We start from the raw sequence: 16,758 nt of genomic DNA on the forward strand, positions 1-16,758 counted from the left end.
AGCTGCACCTTCCTGTCACCATCCAGGGGCCAGTGTTCACATCTGGGGGACTCTGTGATTTGCCAGGCCCAGGAGCCAAGCTGGCTGAAAACTAAAGACTCCTATTTTCCCTAATCCATTTCCATGTGCAACTGCACCAACACAAATACCAGTGCCAGCACAAAAGAGGAATGAGACATGCAGCCCAGGAGCAAAATCTGGTCCACTTCTTCTGGTGACAGCCCACTTAGCAAGATTAATATGTCCACAGAACAGTACCATAAGCTGTTTAAAAGAAGCAGTTTACCCAGATATGGAATAAACCATCAAAGTTTTCAGAAAACAACTCTTAAGCACCACTAGACGGTGACACTTAGGTGTTGTGGTTTTAGACAAAAAAATCATTAACATAGAGGGTATGAGATTCTTGGCATAGTCTTTATTTTAATTTAAAAGGAGATCTCTACAAGACAGTGAAAGACATTTTCCTCAGAAGAAAAGTAACTAGATAGTGATTTAGAAAATACACTTTTCTAATACATATTATTTTATATACTTGTGCAAATATAAAAATACTACATGATATCTTCCCAGGTCAGGCCCCACATTCTTGCTCTACTTTGTCTTCAAGGACACTTGTTACATGTTATTTGGCTAAAATATAAATTACATAAACATATATATATTCTTTTTAACTTCAGAATCAGTAAAATAATCAACTGGAAGTAGCTGTTTCTAAACATACGAGCAGACATCTGCCTTGATTAAAACCAAGCACAGCAAAAATTGAAAATGAATCCAGCTATAAGCAAAAACAAAACTTGTTCCATTGCTCTTGATTAAAAACAAAGCGAACAGGAGTATAAACAAAGGCCTAGTGGAAGCATTGAAAGAGACAGTTTATTTTTAATAATCTGTGATTTACTAGTAAGACATTATCATAAAAGGAAATATGTTTATGTACAACATGATTTGAAAACCAAACATCTAAAATGAGTTAAATATATTTTTAGGTTTTAGGCATGCATTTTCATCCAATCTGTGATTGTTTGAGATTTTACAACAATGTGTAAAATGCAAACAACCACAGATTGCATGAAAAAAAACCTCCAGTTTTGAACACCTTTTTAAATGTCTCTCCTACATTGCCACATGAAGAAAAACAAAAAAAAACAAAAGGAGGAACTTCATATGCTCTCAGCAAAGCATTTAGCACATGCAAAGATCAGTCGAGCCCTTGATCAGTCATATGCTATGGCTTCCAGCACCACATGACAGGTATTCTTCAATTATAGGAATAATAATCAAAATTAACATTTGTTTCTTCATACTCAATTACTATTGCAATAATATGGCATCTGAGAGTAAAGCAGCAGCTTCCTATCTGTTTCAAGCATTTCTACTATCTGTTCATCTTAGTAGTATGTAGACAGTGTGTATTATGACTTGAATGAAGATCTTACCTCTTACGTTTCAAAGGACATTTTTTTTTCCCTGAAGTCAACTTCTCCAGAAATAGGGTAGCTTCTTCCAAACACTCTCTACAGAAAAGACTACTTCCAGGCCAAAGAGTAAGAAAACCTGAGGTTTCAAGTTTTCCACAACTCTGTGTGCTTGCAAACATAAGGACAACAGAAGACCAGGAATTGCAGTGTATAGCTGGGTAGTGTTTCATCTAGTTTATAAACCTTTCTTCAGAAGAGATAAAATAATCCAAACTCTTTGGTGCATGTCTAACACTCTTCTGAATGTTGATATCAGACTATGGGTACAATTAGAAACACCTAATTTTCATAAAATTTTTATACATATATATATACACATATATATACACACACACATATTATATATGTATATATATCTTTTTCCCACTCCTCACAATGATTTCTGCATATAAATTGTTTCTTTTGAACATGCAGTTGTCAGAACTTTGGGCTTATCTCCAAATTTCTGCTGGAAACCTTCCTTTGCAAAACAAAAGTTTCTGACAAGAATACTAACATAGACCATCATAGGTTGACATCAATAAAAAATTCTGATATATGTATTTGAAAATAGTTTTCTATTTTCAAACAGGGATTGATAAACTGTACAGTTTTCATTCAAGTCGCCCTTGCTTAGCATCACCTATCGCTCCCCATACATCAAAGACAAACTCATCTGGAAAAGCAAAATCCCCAAGAGTTTCATCCAATGCCGTTGCAAATTCATCCGGGTTTTTCTTGTCTCTTCCAGCTTCCACCATTGTTGCAGCTAGAAAAACACAACAAAATAATTAGCATGAAAATGACAGCTAACATATATGGCCAAGATGCTTTTTGTAGCTATATTTTCAATATCAAGTAAGGTCATCTTAGGGAGATTTAAAGCTCACCTACAGAATTTAGGATTCGCTATGATTTATGTACTTATTTGCCCCTACAGTAGCTACACTCTGCTCTGCAAAATGGGAGAACTTCCTTGCAGCTCTAGTGATATAGTCTTCTGCTTGTTTGCGGGAGGTTTAATTTTTAATTTAACCAACCCTCATTTTTATCTTATTAAATTATATTCAGCTTTCATTACCAAAGACACATGCGGCATGGGTCTAAAGACAAGGGTCAGTACAACTCCTCTTCTGGGATAACACGACTCTCATGCCAGTTCCTGACCAACTTCCTTGAGCTTGCTGATCTAAATCATAAGATCAAAAGGCACACTAGAATATTTTTCTCCTCCAGCAAGTCAGGGTTTAAAGTGGCCGAGTCTTCCACAGAAAGCAAAAAGACTTAGGGATTGAACATGGAAAACAACACACAGACTGCATATAAATACATGCAACCAAAGTAATATAGATTTTCCCCAAAATCACCCAGCTTAAATATTGAGTTTGACCAGCATTTGGAAAGGAGTAATGATAAATGGATCTAGAGAAAACACTTAAGTACTTAGGACAAAAGTTCAGATGCCAAATTCAACTCATGCGCTATGTAAAATGCACAGAAAATTAACTTCAGGTTTGTTAGATAGTGGCCACAGTATGTATTCAACTGGCTGAAAGCAGCTGTGCTCTCAAGAGACTTTTGACCTATTCCCCATTCTTTTATTAAACACAGGACCTTGAGCAGGTTACCTGAATTTTTCAGTGCCTCAGATTGCCTGTATACATGGTGAAAATAAGGACACTTACCTTATTTTTAAAAGTATTTTGAAATCTACATTAAAAAAGCTTTAAGTCATCTCTTATTATTATGGCCTGTCAGAACTACATATAGTGTCTCAGCAAAAACTGAAAAGAGCTACTGCTACAAAAATTACATCTGAATTATCTATTTAGCTATCTATTCTCTTCCAAAGGAAAAATGCACAGAAACTGAATACACTGCAAAAAGTGCATGTTAAAGTTTAAGGGGGCGGGGGGAAGGAGGGAAAAGTTTAATCAATTTCCTAAAGAAAAAAAGACTTTAACATAAATATTTCACATGCAAATTAAAGCCCAATGTGAAAACACCATGAAGTTCCTGAAACTTTCTCGAGAAGGTTAGAAAGTCTGCAGAAATCAAAATAGCCATGATGCAAAAACTAAAGCAGAGGCTACAGAGTAAACGTCATCAGGCATTCCTATACTTGCAAACCACTGGAACAGGGAGCTACCACTACACTGTTTAATTGTAATGTTGCCATGTATAATCCAGCACGGGAGCTTTCAGAGACCGGGCTGATGAAGTGCTGTAAAGAGAATAATCTGATGAACAAATCCTATGCCACCCTGGGGATCTCCAGCCTAAACCCCAAAAAACACTTCATAGTAGTAAAAGAACTGAGGCATTAACTGTGAGCCACATTTATTCATCTACTTGGATCCATATTTCTTTCAGTATCGTCCAAACTAAAGAGTGACTGGTTTTAGGACTGTTCCAACATGAGCGTATGGGTTTGCTTCAGTTATTATTTCCAGCTCTGAAAAGCAAATCTTAAATTTATAGCACCCTAAAGGCTGCGAAAATTTGTGCTTCTGCTAGTGGGAAGTCAAAAGATCAAAGCTGCTGCTGGAAGTTTCAAAAGTCTCAGCTAGGTGGTTCACCTCCTGCAGCGACACAGGAAAGGACTCACTGCTGTGGACAAGCAACAGGAGCCACTAGCAACCAGCAACCTCCTGGCACTCGAGGAAAGGTGAAGCAGAGATTGCCAATGCAACAGAGGCAGACTATGATATCTGGTACACTCAGGCTGTCCAGCAGTTTCTCCTACTAGACAGCTGAGTATCGAAATTTATCAAGGTTCAGACACTAGTTTGGACATGGCTAAGTTAGGGTCACTGCTTAGGACTCAGCCCTTCGTTGCTATGCTCATCCCTGACCTTCAGCCACTGGGCGGTTTCCCCGATTCCAGGAAAATTACAACAGTCTATTTCAAACACCACCGTGTGTCAGCGGCCCTGGGATATTAGAGCAAATGAAACCCTGAAGGCTCAGATGTCTCTGGGTTGTGGCCCCTGCACCTCCCAGAAGGATGAAGGTGTGGGCAGGGAGGACAGGAGCAGCTGTAAGTTGGGCCAGGAGAAACCACAGGCAGCAGGCTGTCATGGTTTGAGGGACACCACAGACTCCGTAAAACAGTCTCAGCACAAACAGCACAGCTGAATGCAGTTTATTTCCTAAGCTGTCTCTGCTCTGCTGTCTCTGCAGATATGCACAGCAAAAGAGGGTATTGCACCACAGGTGAAACCCATAAAGGCTGCTGCATTTTGCGATTATCTTATACACCTGCCTTAAACTGCAAGATTTTGTACCATTTGTTATACATCAGGTAACCACCACTTTCTTCATGAACATACCAAATGCTAGTGTCACACTTGAAGGATGTGACATATTCTCAGAGCAATATCCAAGTGGAAAACATGTATTACAGTGCCTGAAAAAGGGAAGGACATTCTAAAACCACAGAAGACCATCTTCACCAGGGCGGTCTACTGTGTACCACTGTGTACCGCGTACATTGCATTGTATCAACGTAGCCAACTCTCTCCAATATAAGCAATACAAATTTCTCCTACTCTAATTTTTTTTTAAATGCATTTAATATTATTTTATTAACCTGAAACTCAGCTCAAGTTTACCGACATTTATGAACTTCTGGCAAACAGTGTTTGCTATTATGCAAACTTGTAACAAGTTATGAGCAATACTGAGCCATATTGTAGATGTCAGCAACAGTAGTCTTGAACAAATTTTATGTTTTAACTGCATTCAGACATGAGACTCAAAACAGAATTTCAGTGTGCCAAACTACACAGTGCAGTCCAAGGAAAATTCACATAAATCTTCACTGTTATCGAGACAGTTCAAATGTAACTCAGCTTCCTGGGCACTGCTATTGGTTCTCAAGGACTCTCAACATTTGTTTTCCTACCAGAAAAAACCCTAGTCCTGTCGTGCCAGTTCTTTCCACCTGCCTTGCAAACATCCTGGGACACTGACTCAGAGGAGTTTGGACGGGAAACAGGCTTTAAACATGGGACTCTTGTTCCCGACAACTGTAAGATGAGTCTTTGTCCTGTCAACACCACTCTCTACCCCCAGCTGCTGTGGCAAAAGAAGGTCCTTAGGGGAGTGACTTTGGAGGAAATGAGGTGAAGGGCTTTATTTAAACTTCACAAATTTCCAGTTATGAAGCTGGATATGAAGTTTTTGTGTATAGACATTGGGAGAGGGCAGAGAGAGAAGACCTAGGCAAAGTGAAAGACAATTACGATACAAGAACAAACATCTATGGATATATTTGCTCAAGATATTGAAAGCAGTAGCCATCAGAGAAGTTAGGATCTAGAGAAGCCTTCCAACAGGAAGAACAGAAGAAAGAAACTTAGCCAGTACAAAGTTGATCAAGATATATGAAAAGAGCTGTACGACACAGTCGTCCAAGAGAGCAGCAGTAAAACAGTAAGACATGGTCTTATGTTTGTCCAACTGCCCTAGTTTAAACTTCAGGATTACACAGTAATAAGCTCCAAGACTGTCATTAACCCAAAGTGTTACTTCAAACACAACTGTGTTTAAATACTGAGCTTTCAAAATTATGAAATAGGGCCTTAAAAATATTTCTTCAGAAGTTTATCAAACTGGAAAACAAAATCCACTAAACTTGGCCAATCAAGGTAAACTGCAACCCAGCCGAGCAGGAGTCACTTGAAAGCAGCAGCCTGAAATAAAATTGTTTTCTCAACTGCAATGAGCACCTGTAATCAGCACTGCCAGAGTACAATTAATGTACTACGTTTAGGAATACACGCTCCCCTTCTCAGACTCACTTCATATGGTGAAACATGCTCCCGTGAAGAGTACCAGGACTGCTGGGGTGTACTTTTTCAGTAGCTTAGTGCTGACCTCTAGTGTCAGTAGAGTTGTATTACCATACAGTAAGTGGTAATGCAAGATGCATGCAATCGTTCCCGATTTTCACATGCAAGTTGTGCCACTAACGTATTTGTATGCAGAAAGCTGAACCCTGCTTCACTGGTTTCAAGCATACGGAAGCACTAAATAGGTCTCCTCTGCCACTCGGTATAACATATCCTTATTTCACTGGCAATTAACATAGACACACCTACGTTTACGGGATGTCTTCCTCTTTGCAGCATAGTTGGAAAATCCTGTGCATGACATGCATGTTTACATAGAAATCTGCACTGCATAACTCCTCAGGCAAATCAGAAAAATCACTGATCGCCAAAGCATTTAGTAGATACTTGCCAACTTGAAGAGAACTTTGGTTCTCGGAGGGTGACAGCTCCATGCCAAGTTTCCTTCTCTCCCTCCCCTTTTCCCAACTGCTGCTTCTAACAACTGCACAGTAAGTCATTACAGGAATTTTATTCCAACAAAGAGAACAGTTATTCCAAGTTTAGCACTCACACCAGATAGCCCCATCTCTATACAAATATTTTTTTAAATCTCATTTCAGGTAGTGCTCATACCTGAGAAGTTTTTTTTGTTTTTTTGTTTTTTTTTTTAAACATATGAAAAGTTTTTACATATGAAAAGTTCAGCAAACTCAAAAGAGGAAGGAGAGTAGGAGTTAGAAGTCTTCTCAACTTTAACTGAAAAGCTCAATACTGAGCTTCCCAGAATGTGAACAAAGCAGTATGTTGGTTTTTTTAAACATATTCACATAGAAATAACTTTGAAGATCTTCTTTCAAGAAATCTTTATTTTCACTTTGGACAGACACATTTAGCATGTACTCCAAGATCTATGATCTGCCTGCCATTTCTACTGATTGCACCTTATAGGTCTTTGCTACCTACATCCTATCCTGTAACTCTTAAACTTTTTCAGAAGTCTTTACAGAAACATCAATATTTATTTACCTGTAACATTACCAGGAGCTCTGCCTGTATCAAAGGTAACTAGTAGTATTATTTTGGCATGATACTTGAAAAAAAGTTCAAATTCACGTTTAGCCTCCTTATGACATGACAGAGAATGTAGTGTGTCATTGCAATTTTCAGTGTTTAACATTACTTGGTTTCAGCTTCCTGTTGAACACTGTCAAGGCAGAGCACTCAAGGAACTATGGGAAATATCCTTCTTTCTTGTTTCTTTTTATTAAGTACCAAACCTTCTTGGAGCGGAGAAAGTTCCTTGTTTAATGAGACCTGCTACTTTCACAAAGCTCCCATTATTCTCTCAAAGTAAGTGAACAGTCAACAATATAAATACACTCTGGCGTTAAGCACGCACACATATATATTGTGATCCAAATTAATCAATCTGAAAGGTACAAAACAAATTTGAGAAATTTGAGGGGGGATGAAGCAAAAACAGTCCTTTGGAGAAGGAAGGTTGGCAGCAGGAGGGAACAGAAAACCACAGATTCAGGGAGAGTATCAATTAAGTCAAAGCAGTTGAAAATTAAAAAAAAAAAAAAGTATCCAATATTTCTGGGATAGATTGAAGGGCCAAGAGAAGAAGCTCGGTGACAAAAAGTTTAAACTTATTGGAGACATTTGACTAGATTGAAAGTTTGGAGAAAAAAGAAAAAAAAGAGTGGAGAAGTTGACCTGAAAATCTTCTAAACAGAAATGGAGACTATGCAAAGATACATCATATCTGACAATACTAAAATGAGCGCAAAAAGGAAACAATCATCCAAAAGCATAACAGAAAAAAAGATAGGTGGATAAAAACTAGTCAAAAGACACTTAAAGAAACAGGAAAAGAGACCAAAATTTGGATGGGAAGCCTTTCCTGCCATAATTTGTCCATCAGTAGCATTCTGGGGTTGGATCCCATAGATCCAGGCTCCCTTCCTTCCAGTGTCTTTGGTATCAAGCAGAGTCCATCCCGATTCAAACATCAAGGACTGAAAAAAGAAATGCCACTAAAAGTCTTTGCTAACACTGTTTCCTGAGCCCCTCCGATCAATGGACTGGTCACATTTCTTTACCAAGAAGCACTGACAAGTTTTAAATTAATTGGTTGTAGTACTCAGTAATCATTTAATGTTTTAAACAAGGCTGAACTGGTCCAATTTCTAGTGTGCCCATAAAATGGCTAAGCAAGACATTTCCAGAGCCACGCGTACATTCTGCAGACTAAGGTCAGCTTTCAGTAAAATGGAATAAAGAGGTGAAAAGGTAAGAGTGCATTTAACAGGCAAGTATGTAAATCTTGACACCATTTAGATCCCGGAACTGCAGAAAATAACAAGATGTGCCAGAAAAACGGTAATTGGATGCATTTCCCTAAAATGATTTCCAAGCATTTTACTCCAACTTAGGTATTTGTGTGTAGATCTAGTCAACCATTCTTTAAACTGTCAAGATACTTAACTATGCAAAAATTAAGGGCTTTATCTCATCTTTAATTCTGTCTGTAATTTTACATTATTTTTCTTTCTTTTCTTTTTTCAGTTCTGGCTTAAAATTGGGGCACTGTTTCAAAATTCAATCACACTATGGAAGTGTCATTTTAATGGAGATAAAAGAGCAGTATTAACTGACATCCAAAGCTTCTGACAAACAGAACTGCATGGGAGCGAGCAATGATTGAGATCTTAATCACTTGTCGGCTGTCGCATTGTGATGACTTGCATTTTCAACTAATCTGGCTTGAGTAATGAGTGAAATTTCTAGCTGAATGGTGATTGGCATTCTCTGAATGAATCCTTTCCTCATATTTCATTTTCATGGGTGACTGATCACATCTAGTATATAAAAAAAACTGACATATGTTAATTGAACAGATTTGTGACAGGTGATTAGCTCTCCATTCCTAAAGAGTCCTAGAGCTGTTCAATTGTTTAAAAATGATAAAACTTACTTTCCCCCCCCCCCCCCCATCACTTTGTGGCCATTGATTCTAAGATTTGAACTTCAGGAAATGACTTCAAAAGTGCAAATTAAAGCTACATGAAACCTGGAGTCTTTGATTATGGCAATTTCTATTTGTTTCACTGACTTCTGGGGAGGAACAGAAGGGAGAGATGAAGAGCAAAATAAAAACGCAGTTGGGAGGAAGAGCTTAGCTTTGAGGACAAAGATTTCTTCATTCTTTGAGCATTCTTGCAAAGCATTCTTTGAAATTTTCAAAACTACACACTACTTTTAGTGTGCAAGGGATTGGGAGAATTCATGGAAAAGCTCCACCAGGTGCTTTGTGATCAACTCAGCTGTACACACTGAGAGCTGAACTCCTCAGTCTACTGTACAAGAGCCGTCCTGTTATGGTACCAAGAGCTGAAAACACAGGGAACACCAGCTCCCACAGGAATTCTCTTCCCTGTCCCAGAGCAGAGCACAACACTTAGGCACCCCAGGATACCATGCTGTAGCCTAGGATCTCAGGGCTCTGGACTATGCACACTGATACCAGAACCCTTGGAGCTGCTTATTAGACCTCCAAACTACTGCCTGTAAGGCCAAGAGCCTGAACACCAGAAAGCAGGAACCAGCGAGGACAGGAGCCCCAAGCTGCATGACAAAAACAGCTCCCAGGTAGGGCAGCCAGCTCAAACCTCAGGAGCTTTGATGCCTGAGCCAACGACAGACTGAACAGCAGAGGCTGCAGGGGAACCGCAGGACGTGGGATCCCCCCAACCCGAACAGAGAGCCAGCACCACACAGGGCTCCAGGGAGCATACTACATGCCAGAGGCATCACATATTAGAGTTGCTGGAACAGTTTTTGAGAATTTTCAGGTTTTTGGGAACTGGAAAGTTCAGACGCTTCCTGCAAAAGAGAAGTTTTGGCCAGCTCTACTCTTTGTTCCATGTCAGGGAGCCCATCTCTACCTTCAGCTAGGGAACAAATAGTACTTGACCTACTATTTTCCTCAGAGGAAAAAACTGATGAAGCTGCCAGCTAGATACTTGCCAATAGGAGCAGCCAACACAGGACTTTTGGCTATTCAAATGATCTCCTATTGTTCTTGTTCCTCTCTGCTGCCTGCTGCCTGCCCAGCTCTCCCGCATTGCCCTTAGTTTCATGCCAGACCTATTCTCTCAATGCCTTCGGCTTTGGCCCCCCTTCTCTGGCAGGCTTTCTTTTCACTATCTCTTTCCATTTAGCTTATCGCTTCCTAACTCTTGGCTGACTTTTAGATATTACTGTAACAATAAATGTGTCCCTTTGTCTCAAGAGAGGGGTTCCAAGGCATTACCAGTTCCTCAACACTGTCTGAGGACTACATCCAGCCACAGCTCCCTACAGAGGGGCTTGTTATTCAGCTAGACTGCAAAACATTAGTGGCTTCTTCCCTTACAGAGAAGTTCCTATTTAATTGCTGTGAGACTAACAGAAAGACAACAGCTGCAAGGACATGTTAGGTGCAATTAAACATGCATTTTAAGGAACTTTGGATACTGACGTTCAACAGCTTTTTCATTATAAATTGCCGATTTTAATGGCTAGCAAATACTCTGGAAAGTTTCCTATGTTTCTTCAGACCACAAGCTTCAGAAATTTTGATAAACTTGTGCAATTATTTAGTCAGCTCCACTGTTAAATATTTGCCCTTTCACTGCTGAAGACCTCAAATTCAAACTTTAGTGATCAAATTTGATGCGTCTGTGTCAAGGGACAAAAGAGAGCATAAGTAAAAGCAAATAGATATGCTTGTCCTTAACAATTCTTAGACATTATGCATACAAATTCCACTAGAAAATAACTGCCAGAAGGAAAACAGAGATGACAGTAAATCAGCTGCAAACAACTAATACTTTATGCAATAGTATACAGATAACATATGGGAAGAATAAAGGATGAATCACATTATGAGGTTTGTAATGAAAGATTTTTTTCCTTGACAAAAGAGATATATTTGGAGAAAAACAGGAGTTTTTGAGAATCTACACTGGACAAATTTTGCCTCAACATCCAAAGATTAAAATGCTTACAATAGCTTTACATTGCACAAAATGAGCAGTGATTTAATCATGTAGCAATGTGTGTTTTAAATACTCACCTAATTCAAGGTCTCTTATTCCCATATATGTTTCAAGAAGTTCATCCACCTTTTTTATTGCTTTTTCTTCAGCTTCTGATGGCTTTGTTGAAATAAAGGGAGAAACAGAATAAAAGCATGATTATACCTATCTTTGCCAATTTCAGAATAACCAGCAACTGGCCACTGATTGCACCAGCTACCATCCTTCCCACCTAGACTTACAAAACCCAAAACTAACGCACATTATTTCATTTTCTTCCATTCTTCTCAAAAATGCTAACCTTCCTACTAGCGCCAAACATAGCCACATAACTCTCACTTTTACCAAACTAAACGTGAGCCTTTCATCTCTTTCAGCTCTCTTAACCTTTACTCTAGCCCAGTACACTTAGCAGTATCAGAAACAGAACCAACTCTTCATTCACCCTTTCCCTCTGCCTCCACGCCTTTTCAACACTCCTTTGTCTAATCCAGTTTAATCCCATCTACATAATCCCTAATATCTAAACATAGGTTCTCTGATTCTAGATTCCTCCACATCCACCCTTATTGTGCTAATATTGCACCAGCTAGCTGGACACCAAGATGGTCAGTCATTCTTCTGCTGAGCCACAATCTGGTGACACATATATACACCAAACAAAAAAAATCCCAAAGCAAAGAAATACTCCATTCACACACACAAAGGCAACCTGCAGAAACTCCTCTTGGCCTTGATTGATCTCAGAGATTCAACAGGACAAGCCCAGGGCAATCTGACCTAGCTTTAAGTTAGACCTGTTTTAGGAAGGAGGTTGGACTAGGTAAAGGTCCCTTCCAACCTAAATAATTCTATGATTCAATTACATAGCACTTAATATGAAAGCATACATAAGTCACTGGATGTTTTCCCCTAAGGAACTGCTAGTCTTTGGTTCTCACCCAGCATCATATCCTAGTCCTTCAAGCCTTCATTTCTCTAGGTATAAACCAAGGTCTTCAACTTAAAATTGACATTTCTCCCTGCAGAAAGCAGTCCTCAAATTAGTCCAGCAAGCTCTGTAACATACAGATTTTTCCTTCCTGTTTTATCTTATAAACCTTGGGGAAGAGTAAAACAGGTGATAGAAGATTTAACTATTCCAGGGCCCAAAGATAACCATACCATTTCCTCCACAGTGGCAGGGCCTTTCGTTCTCAGTCGAAGCGTTTCTTTCCCTTTGGAGATTTTAGCCTCTGGCAGAGTTCTACCTTGTGACCTTGGTTCCAACATTTCTAAAGACAAAACAAAACAAAAAACAGGAAAAGGAATGCCAGGCAAAACTAAGTATTAGTCAGAATATGATGCATCTGAGTTGGCTGATTACTACGTTACCTTCACTTTTTATTCTAATTATGATCTAGAGGTATCTAAAAATTAAATTATTATTGACTATATTTTTCTTTTCTTCAAATTTTGAAATCTACTTGACTGCACTAAACATAGGACTTCAATTGACTAATGTGACTGTGCAAGTATATTGCACTCAACTTCATACGTGTACTTTGCATAATTGTATCTCTCTATTCTACAGAAAAAGTATAATTATTTATTACTTAATATTAGATAATGGCTGAAGCCATCAGCTAAATGTTGATTTACCTTGGTCTTTGCAGACAGACTTTGTAGCAGGTTTAGCATTGCAACATTTTCATCCTTCACTGAGGCTGTGATGCAAAGACTACTGCTGAACAGGTCATGTGGCTAACGAGCCAGATCCAGCTGAACATGCCCGTTTCTTTCATGCTAAACAAATTGATTATTTTCAGTCATGTAGTTGATACGTTCATATGTAGATTTGCTGGACTTTTTCTGTAGGTTTCACCAAGGTCAGGACTTCACACCTGACAAATCTCTAATGAGAATATCTGGCTCTACCCAATGTTTTCTTTGGTTGAGTTTGACTTTTCTGGTTTAACTTTGGGTAAGATTTGAGCTACACTCCAGTTAGTAAATGAAGTCTGAAATCATTTAAGATTTGGTTTGTCTCAACTTTCCTGTTCTTGGACAGAACTTTACATTCAAGATTGGCAATTTCTTATTCCTTAATTTGCTATTAGATGACATGGCTTTAAATTATTATTGACATGGGAAGTTACATATTTAACCTGAAAAGCATAGAAAAGAAAAGATAATTCTGTAGGGCTGTTTTAACCGTGCTGTCTTCTCCATCAGATTATTCCTTCTATTAATAGCAAACTTCTCTAATAAGCTCTCTTTGAAAGTAAGGGTTTAACATTCTCTATTAATTATGCCCAGCTTTGTCCAACCCATTATTCTTACATAAGTAGTCAAAATCCAGATTACTCTACTAAGCAAGGCTTAAAAAGTGAATTTTAACTATTCTTATATTAACAAATAGATACTGTATTGTCTATAGACATAGAATCGACACTTTTCTTTAAACCTTTTTATGGATTCAAGGACAGTTTAAATTTATCCTTAAACTTTTGACCATTTCAATCAGACTTGTTCTAAAACACTGTTCCTCATGCAACATGCATCTTTTTTCATTCTATCACCATCGGCACCTTAAAACTCACTATTTGACATAAACTCTATCATAGATTTGCAATACTTTGGACCAACGCTTTCCAGCCATCACGGAAAGTATTTTTTCACATTCACATACTTTAAATTTAGAGTTTGTTTTATGCTGTCTTGCTTTGTTTCTATTAATTTTCCACCAATCCATAGAAGGCTAGCTTATGACTATTAAGGACCAATCTTACTCAGACAAGTCTTTAATTCTGTGCTTTAGGTGTTGCATTGAGTGGCTGAGGTAGCATGTGTGCATTTGGTAGAAAGGCACCCAAGGAATAAAGTATACTTATTCCACACTCCACTGGTAGGAAGAAAAAATAAACAAAAACTTCATAATTTGATATACAGACTTGTCTCACGTCTAGACCCTTATAAAATTTAAAGTAGCTAGATTCTGTTGAAACTGTTAGGAATTCAGCACCTACCTCTCCAGCAGGATCTGGACCTTATTTGTAATCCCCTCTGGGGTCATTCTCAGAGTGCTGCACCTTAAACCCTATCTCCTGTATAAATCTATCCCTAAAGTTCAACTGCACCTAAGGTAAGAGCCAGGATATTTTAAGCAACTTAACACTGGGCACTGCAATTTGTAAATTAATTTCAGTAAGGTAAAAAATAAAATATAGCTTCCAAAAAATCTTTCCAAGAAGTTCTGATTGCCTCTTAATTCAAATTTAGATAAAACATATTGCCATGGAATTAGCAGGTTTCCTTCTCTCCCATCACAGGCAGACTAAAAGATATCTTAATCACCTTAAAGTAATTACTATTAGCTAATGGCTGAAACTATCATCCAAATGCTCATTTACTCTGGCCTTTACGGACAGATTATGTAGCAGGTCTAGCACTGAATAGAAATTATAGACTCATATTAAATAGTTTTTGCTATATAGCTATTTGAAACACTATATTTTTTTAATACTACTTGAGCATAACATATAACATAGACATTTACTTATTTGGAAGGAAGTGAACTTATCTCCAAAGGCATTAGAGATTAAGTCATAATCCTCATTCTTTGCAGTAGCACCAGAAGCAACGACAAAAAAAAAAAAATCTTCAATTCCTCTCGTTTTCAATTTCTGCTGTTATTCTGACACCAAGTGTCAAGACTGGTGTATGACAGCAGGCAAATTGGTAACAGATAAAAAGGATTTGAAAAATAAACATTTCAAACTTTTGCTACTATGATGAAGACAGTGATTTTGAACTTTGTGTCAGTGCAGGTGTGCACATAAATGCTTATAATTTAACACTTTTTTGAAAGATTTTTATTACAGAAAAATACTGATTGGTTTATGGAAAAAAGATCCAAAATCAAGACAATAAAAATTAAAATGCAATCTCTATTTTAACTCTGTAAGCTAAACCAGTAGGGTTTTCTTTTTTTTTATTTTTACCAGACCCAATGAAATTAATGTACAAAAGGATTTGCAATTGGTATACATTCCTCCTATACAAAGTATTACTTTCTCTTAGCATGTAGGCAGTAGAGCTAGAAGCTTTGCCATACTGCTTTTCTCTGATCCTGAGTATACCTGCTGCATGATTAGAGATCCACAAAAGAAATTGGGAAGAGCAGGCAGGCACGCAGCAAAGGGGATGCTCTGGGGAACTGCAGATTCTGCTTCCTGCAGCATCCCTTGGCCTTAGGGAGCTTGGTCCCTGGCAGAGGGCTCAGAAGAGAAGCAGCACACAAAGGATCAGGGATTGCGTGTCAGAGACACAGTAGAAAACAGAAGGGGAGGTTCGAGGGTCAGCACATCAGTCAAGCGATCCCTGCTATAAAACTGTGTCTATGAAACAGTTCTTGTACTTGTCTTGCACGATCACGGGGTGGCAAAGGAGCTGAGACCAAGGCGCTGAGGTGGCCCGCCATGGGATGACCAGACACCCAAGTCAGAGGAACAGGCTCCCAATACCAGGCACTATGGCTAGCAGGCAGAAAGCAAAGGGGGAAAGAAAAAAATCCATTCATAGGTTTCCAGCTTCAAGAAAAACACAAATATACCTTTCCTAGCAACTATATTAGCTTGGGTGGGCACCTGCCTGCAATCTGAAAACAAGCTTACAATGCAATGCAATATCGGTATTTCGATGTCCAGTGAACAAGGTGGACAGTATCCAAGTGACTCACCAAATGCTTTCATGGGCTCTATCAACTCCAGCTTAAACATCTGACCTTTCTCCAGATCTTTTAGCATCTTGGCAACTTCGTAATGCCGATAATCTGACACATTTTTTCCATTTATAGACTCTATGTGATCACCCACGCAGACTGTTTTGATTTGGTCCATTAGGCTTCCTTCTTTAATTCGCTATTGTTTGGAAAAAAAATTAGAAACATTTCTTTAAAAGATAAGCAGATAATACAACAGAGTTTCAAGAATGCGATCAAATAAAAATGTCAGTAACATTGCACTCATTGCAGCAGCAATGAGTTTTGTGTATAATATTTTCATAAAACACATTTTAGAAAGCATTATTTTTAAACAATTTTAGTATGCATTGAATATAAAATCATCAGCAAAAACAAAGAATGTAAATTCCTAAATTGAGGCTTTTGAATAACCCAATATTTTTGTGTTTACAAACTCAACTCAAATGTGTCAGTAATGAGAATGCTTATCTGAGTTTTGATTTTTAGATTTAGTAGCTTAGCAAGAGTAGGAACAGAGCCTTTTTCTTTTCAAATACGGCCCAGAGACAGAAAAATAAGTGTGATGTACTAAAAAGTTATATACTATAAAGGCTTATTCTCAGTTAGGACTTACTTAGTGGGAAAACTTC

General features: G+C 38.3%; 1 protein-coding gene across 1 annotated transcript in view; it reads right to left on the reverse strand.

The window, feature by feature from the left end:
• Positions 1-398: 398 nt before the first annotated feature.
• GIPC2 (GIPC PDZ domain containing family member 2) overlaps positions 399-16,758 on the reverse strand; it is a 29,850-nt gene continuing 13,490 nt past the window's right edge. The window contains exons 3-6 of the mRNA XM_064516053.1: positions 16,106-16,286; positions 12,550-12,659; positions 11,424-11,505; positions 399-2,232 (exon numbers count right to left, since the gene is read on the reverse strand). Coding sequence (XP_064372123.1) covers positions 2,078-2,232; positions 11,424-11,505; positions 12,550-12,659; positions 16,106-16,286 — 528 coding nt within the window. The 3' untranslated portion in view covers positions 399-2,077. The remainder of the gene's footprint in view (positions 2,233-11,423; positions 11,506-12,549; positions 12,660-16,105; positions 16,287-16,758) is intronic.

This window comes from Dromaius novaehollandiae, chromosome 8 (assembly GCF_036370855.1).
Source record: "Dromaius novaehollandiae isolate bDroNov1 chromosome 8, bDroNov1.hap1, whole genome shotgun sequence".
In the NCBI taxonomy this organism is placed as follows: domain Eukaryota; kingdom Metazoa; phylum Chordata; class Aves; order Casuariiformes; family Dromaiidae; genus Dromaius; species Dromaius novaehollandiae.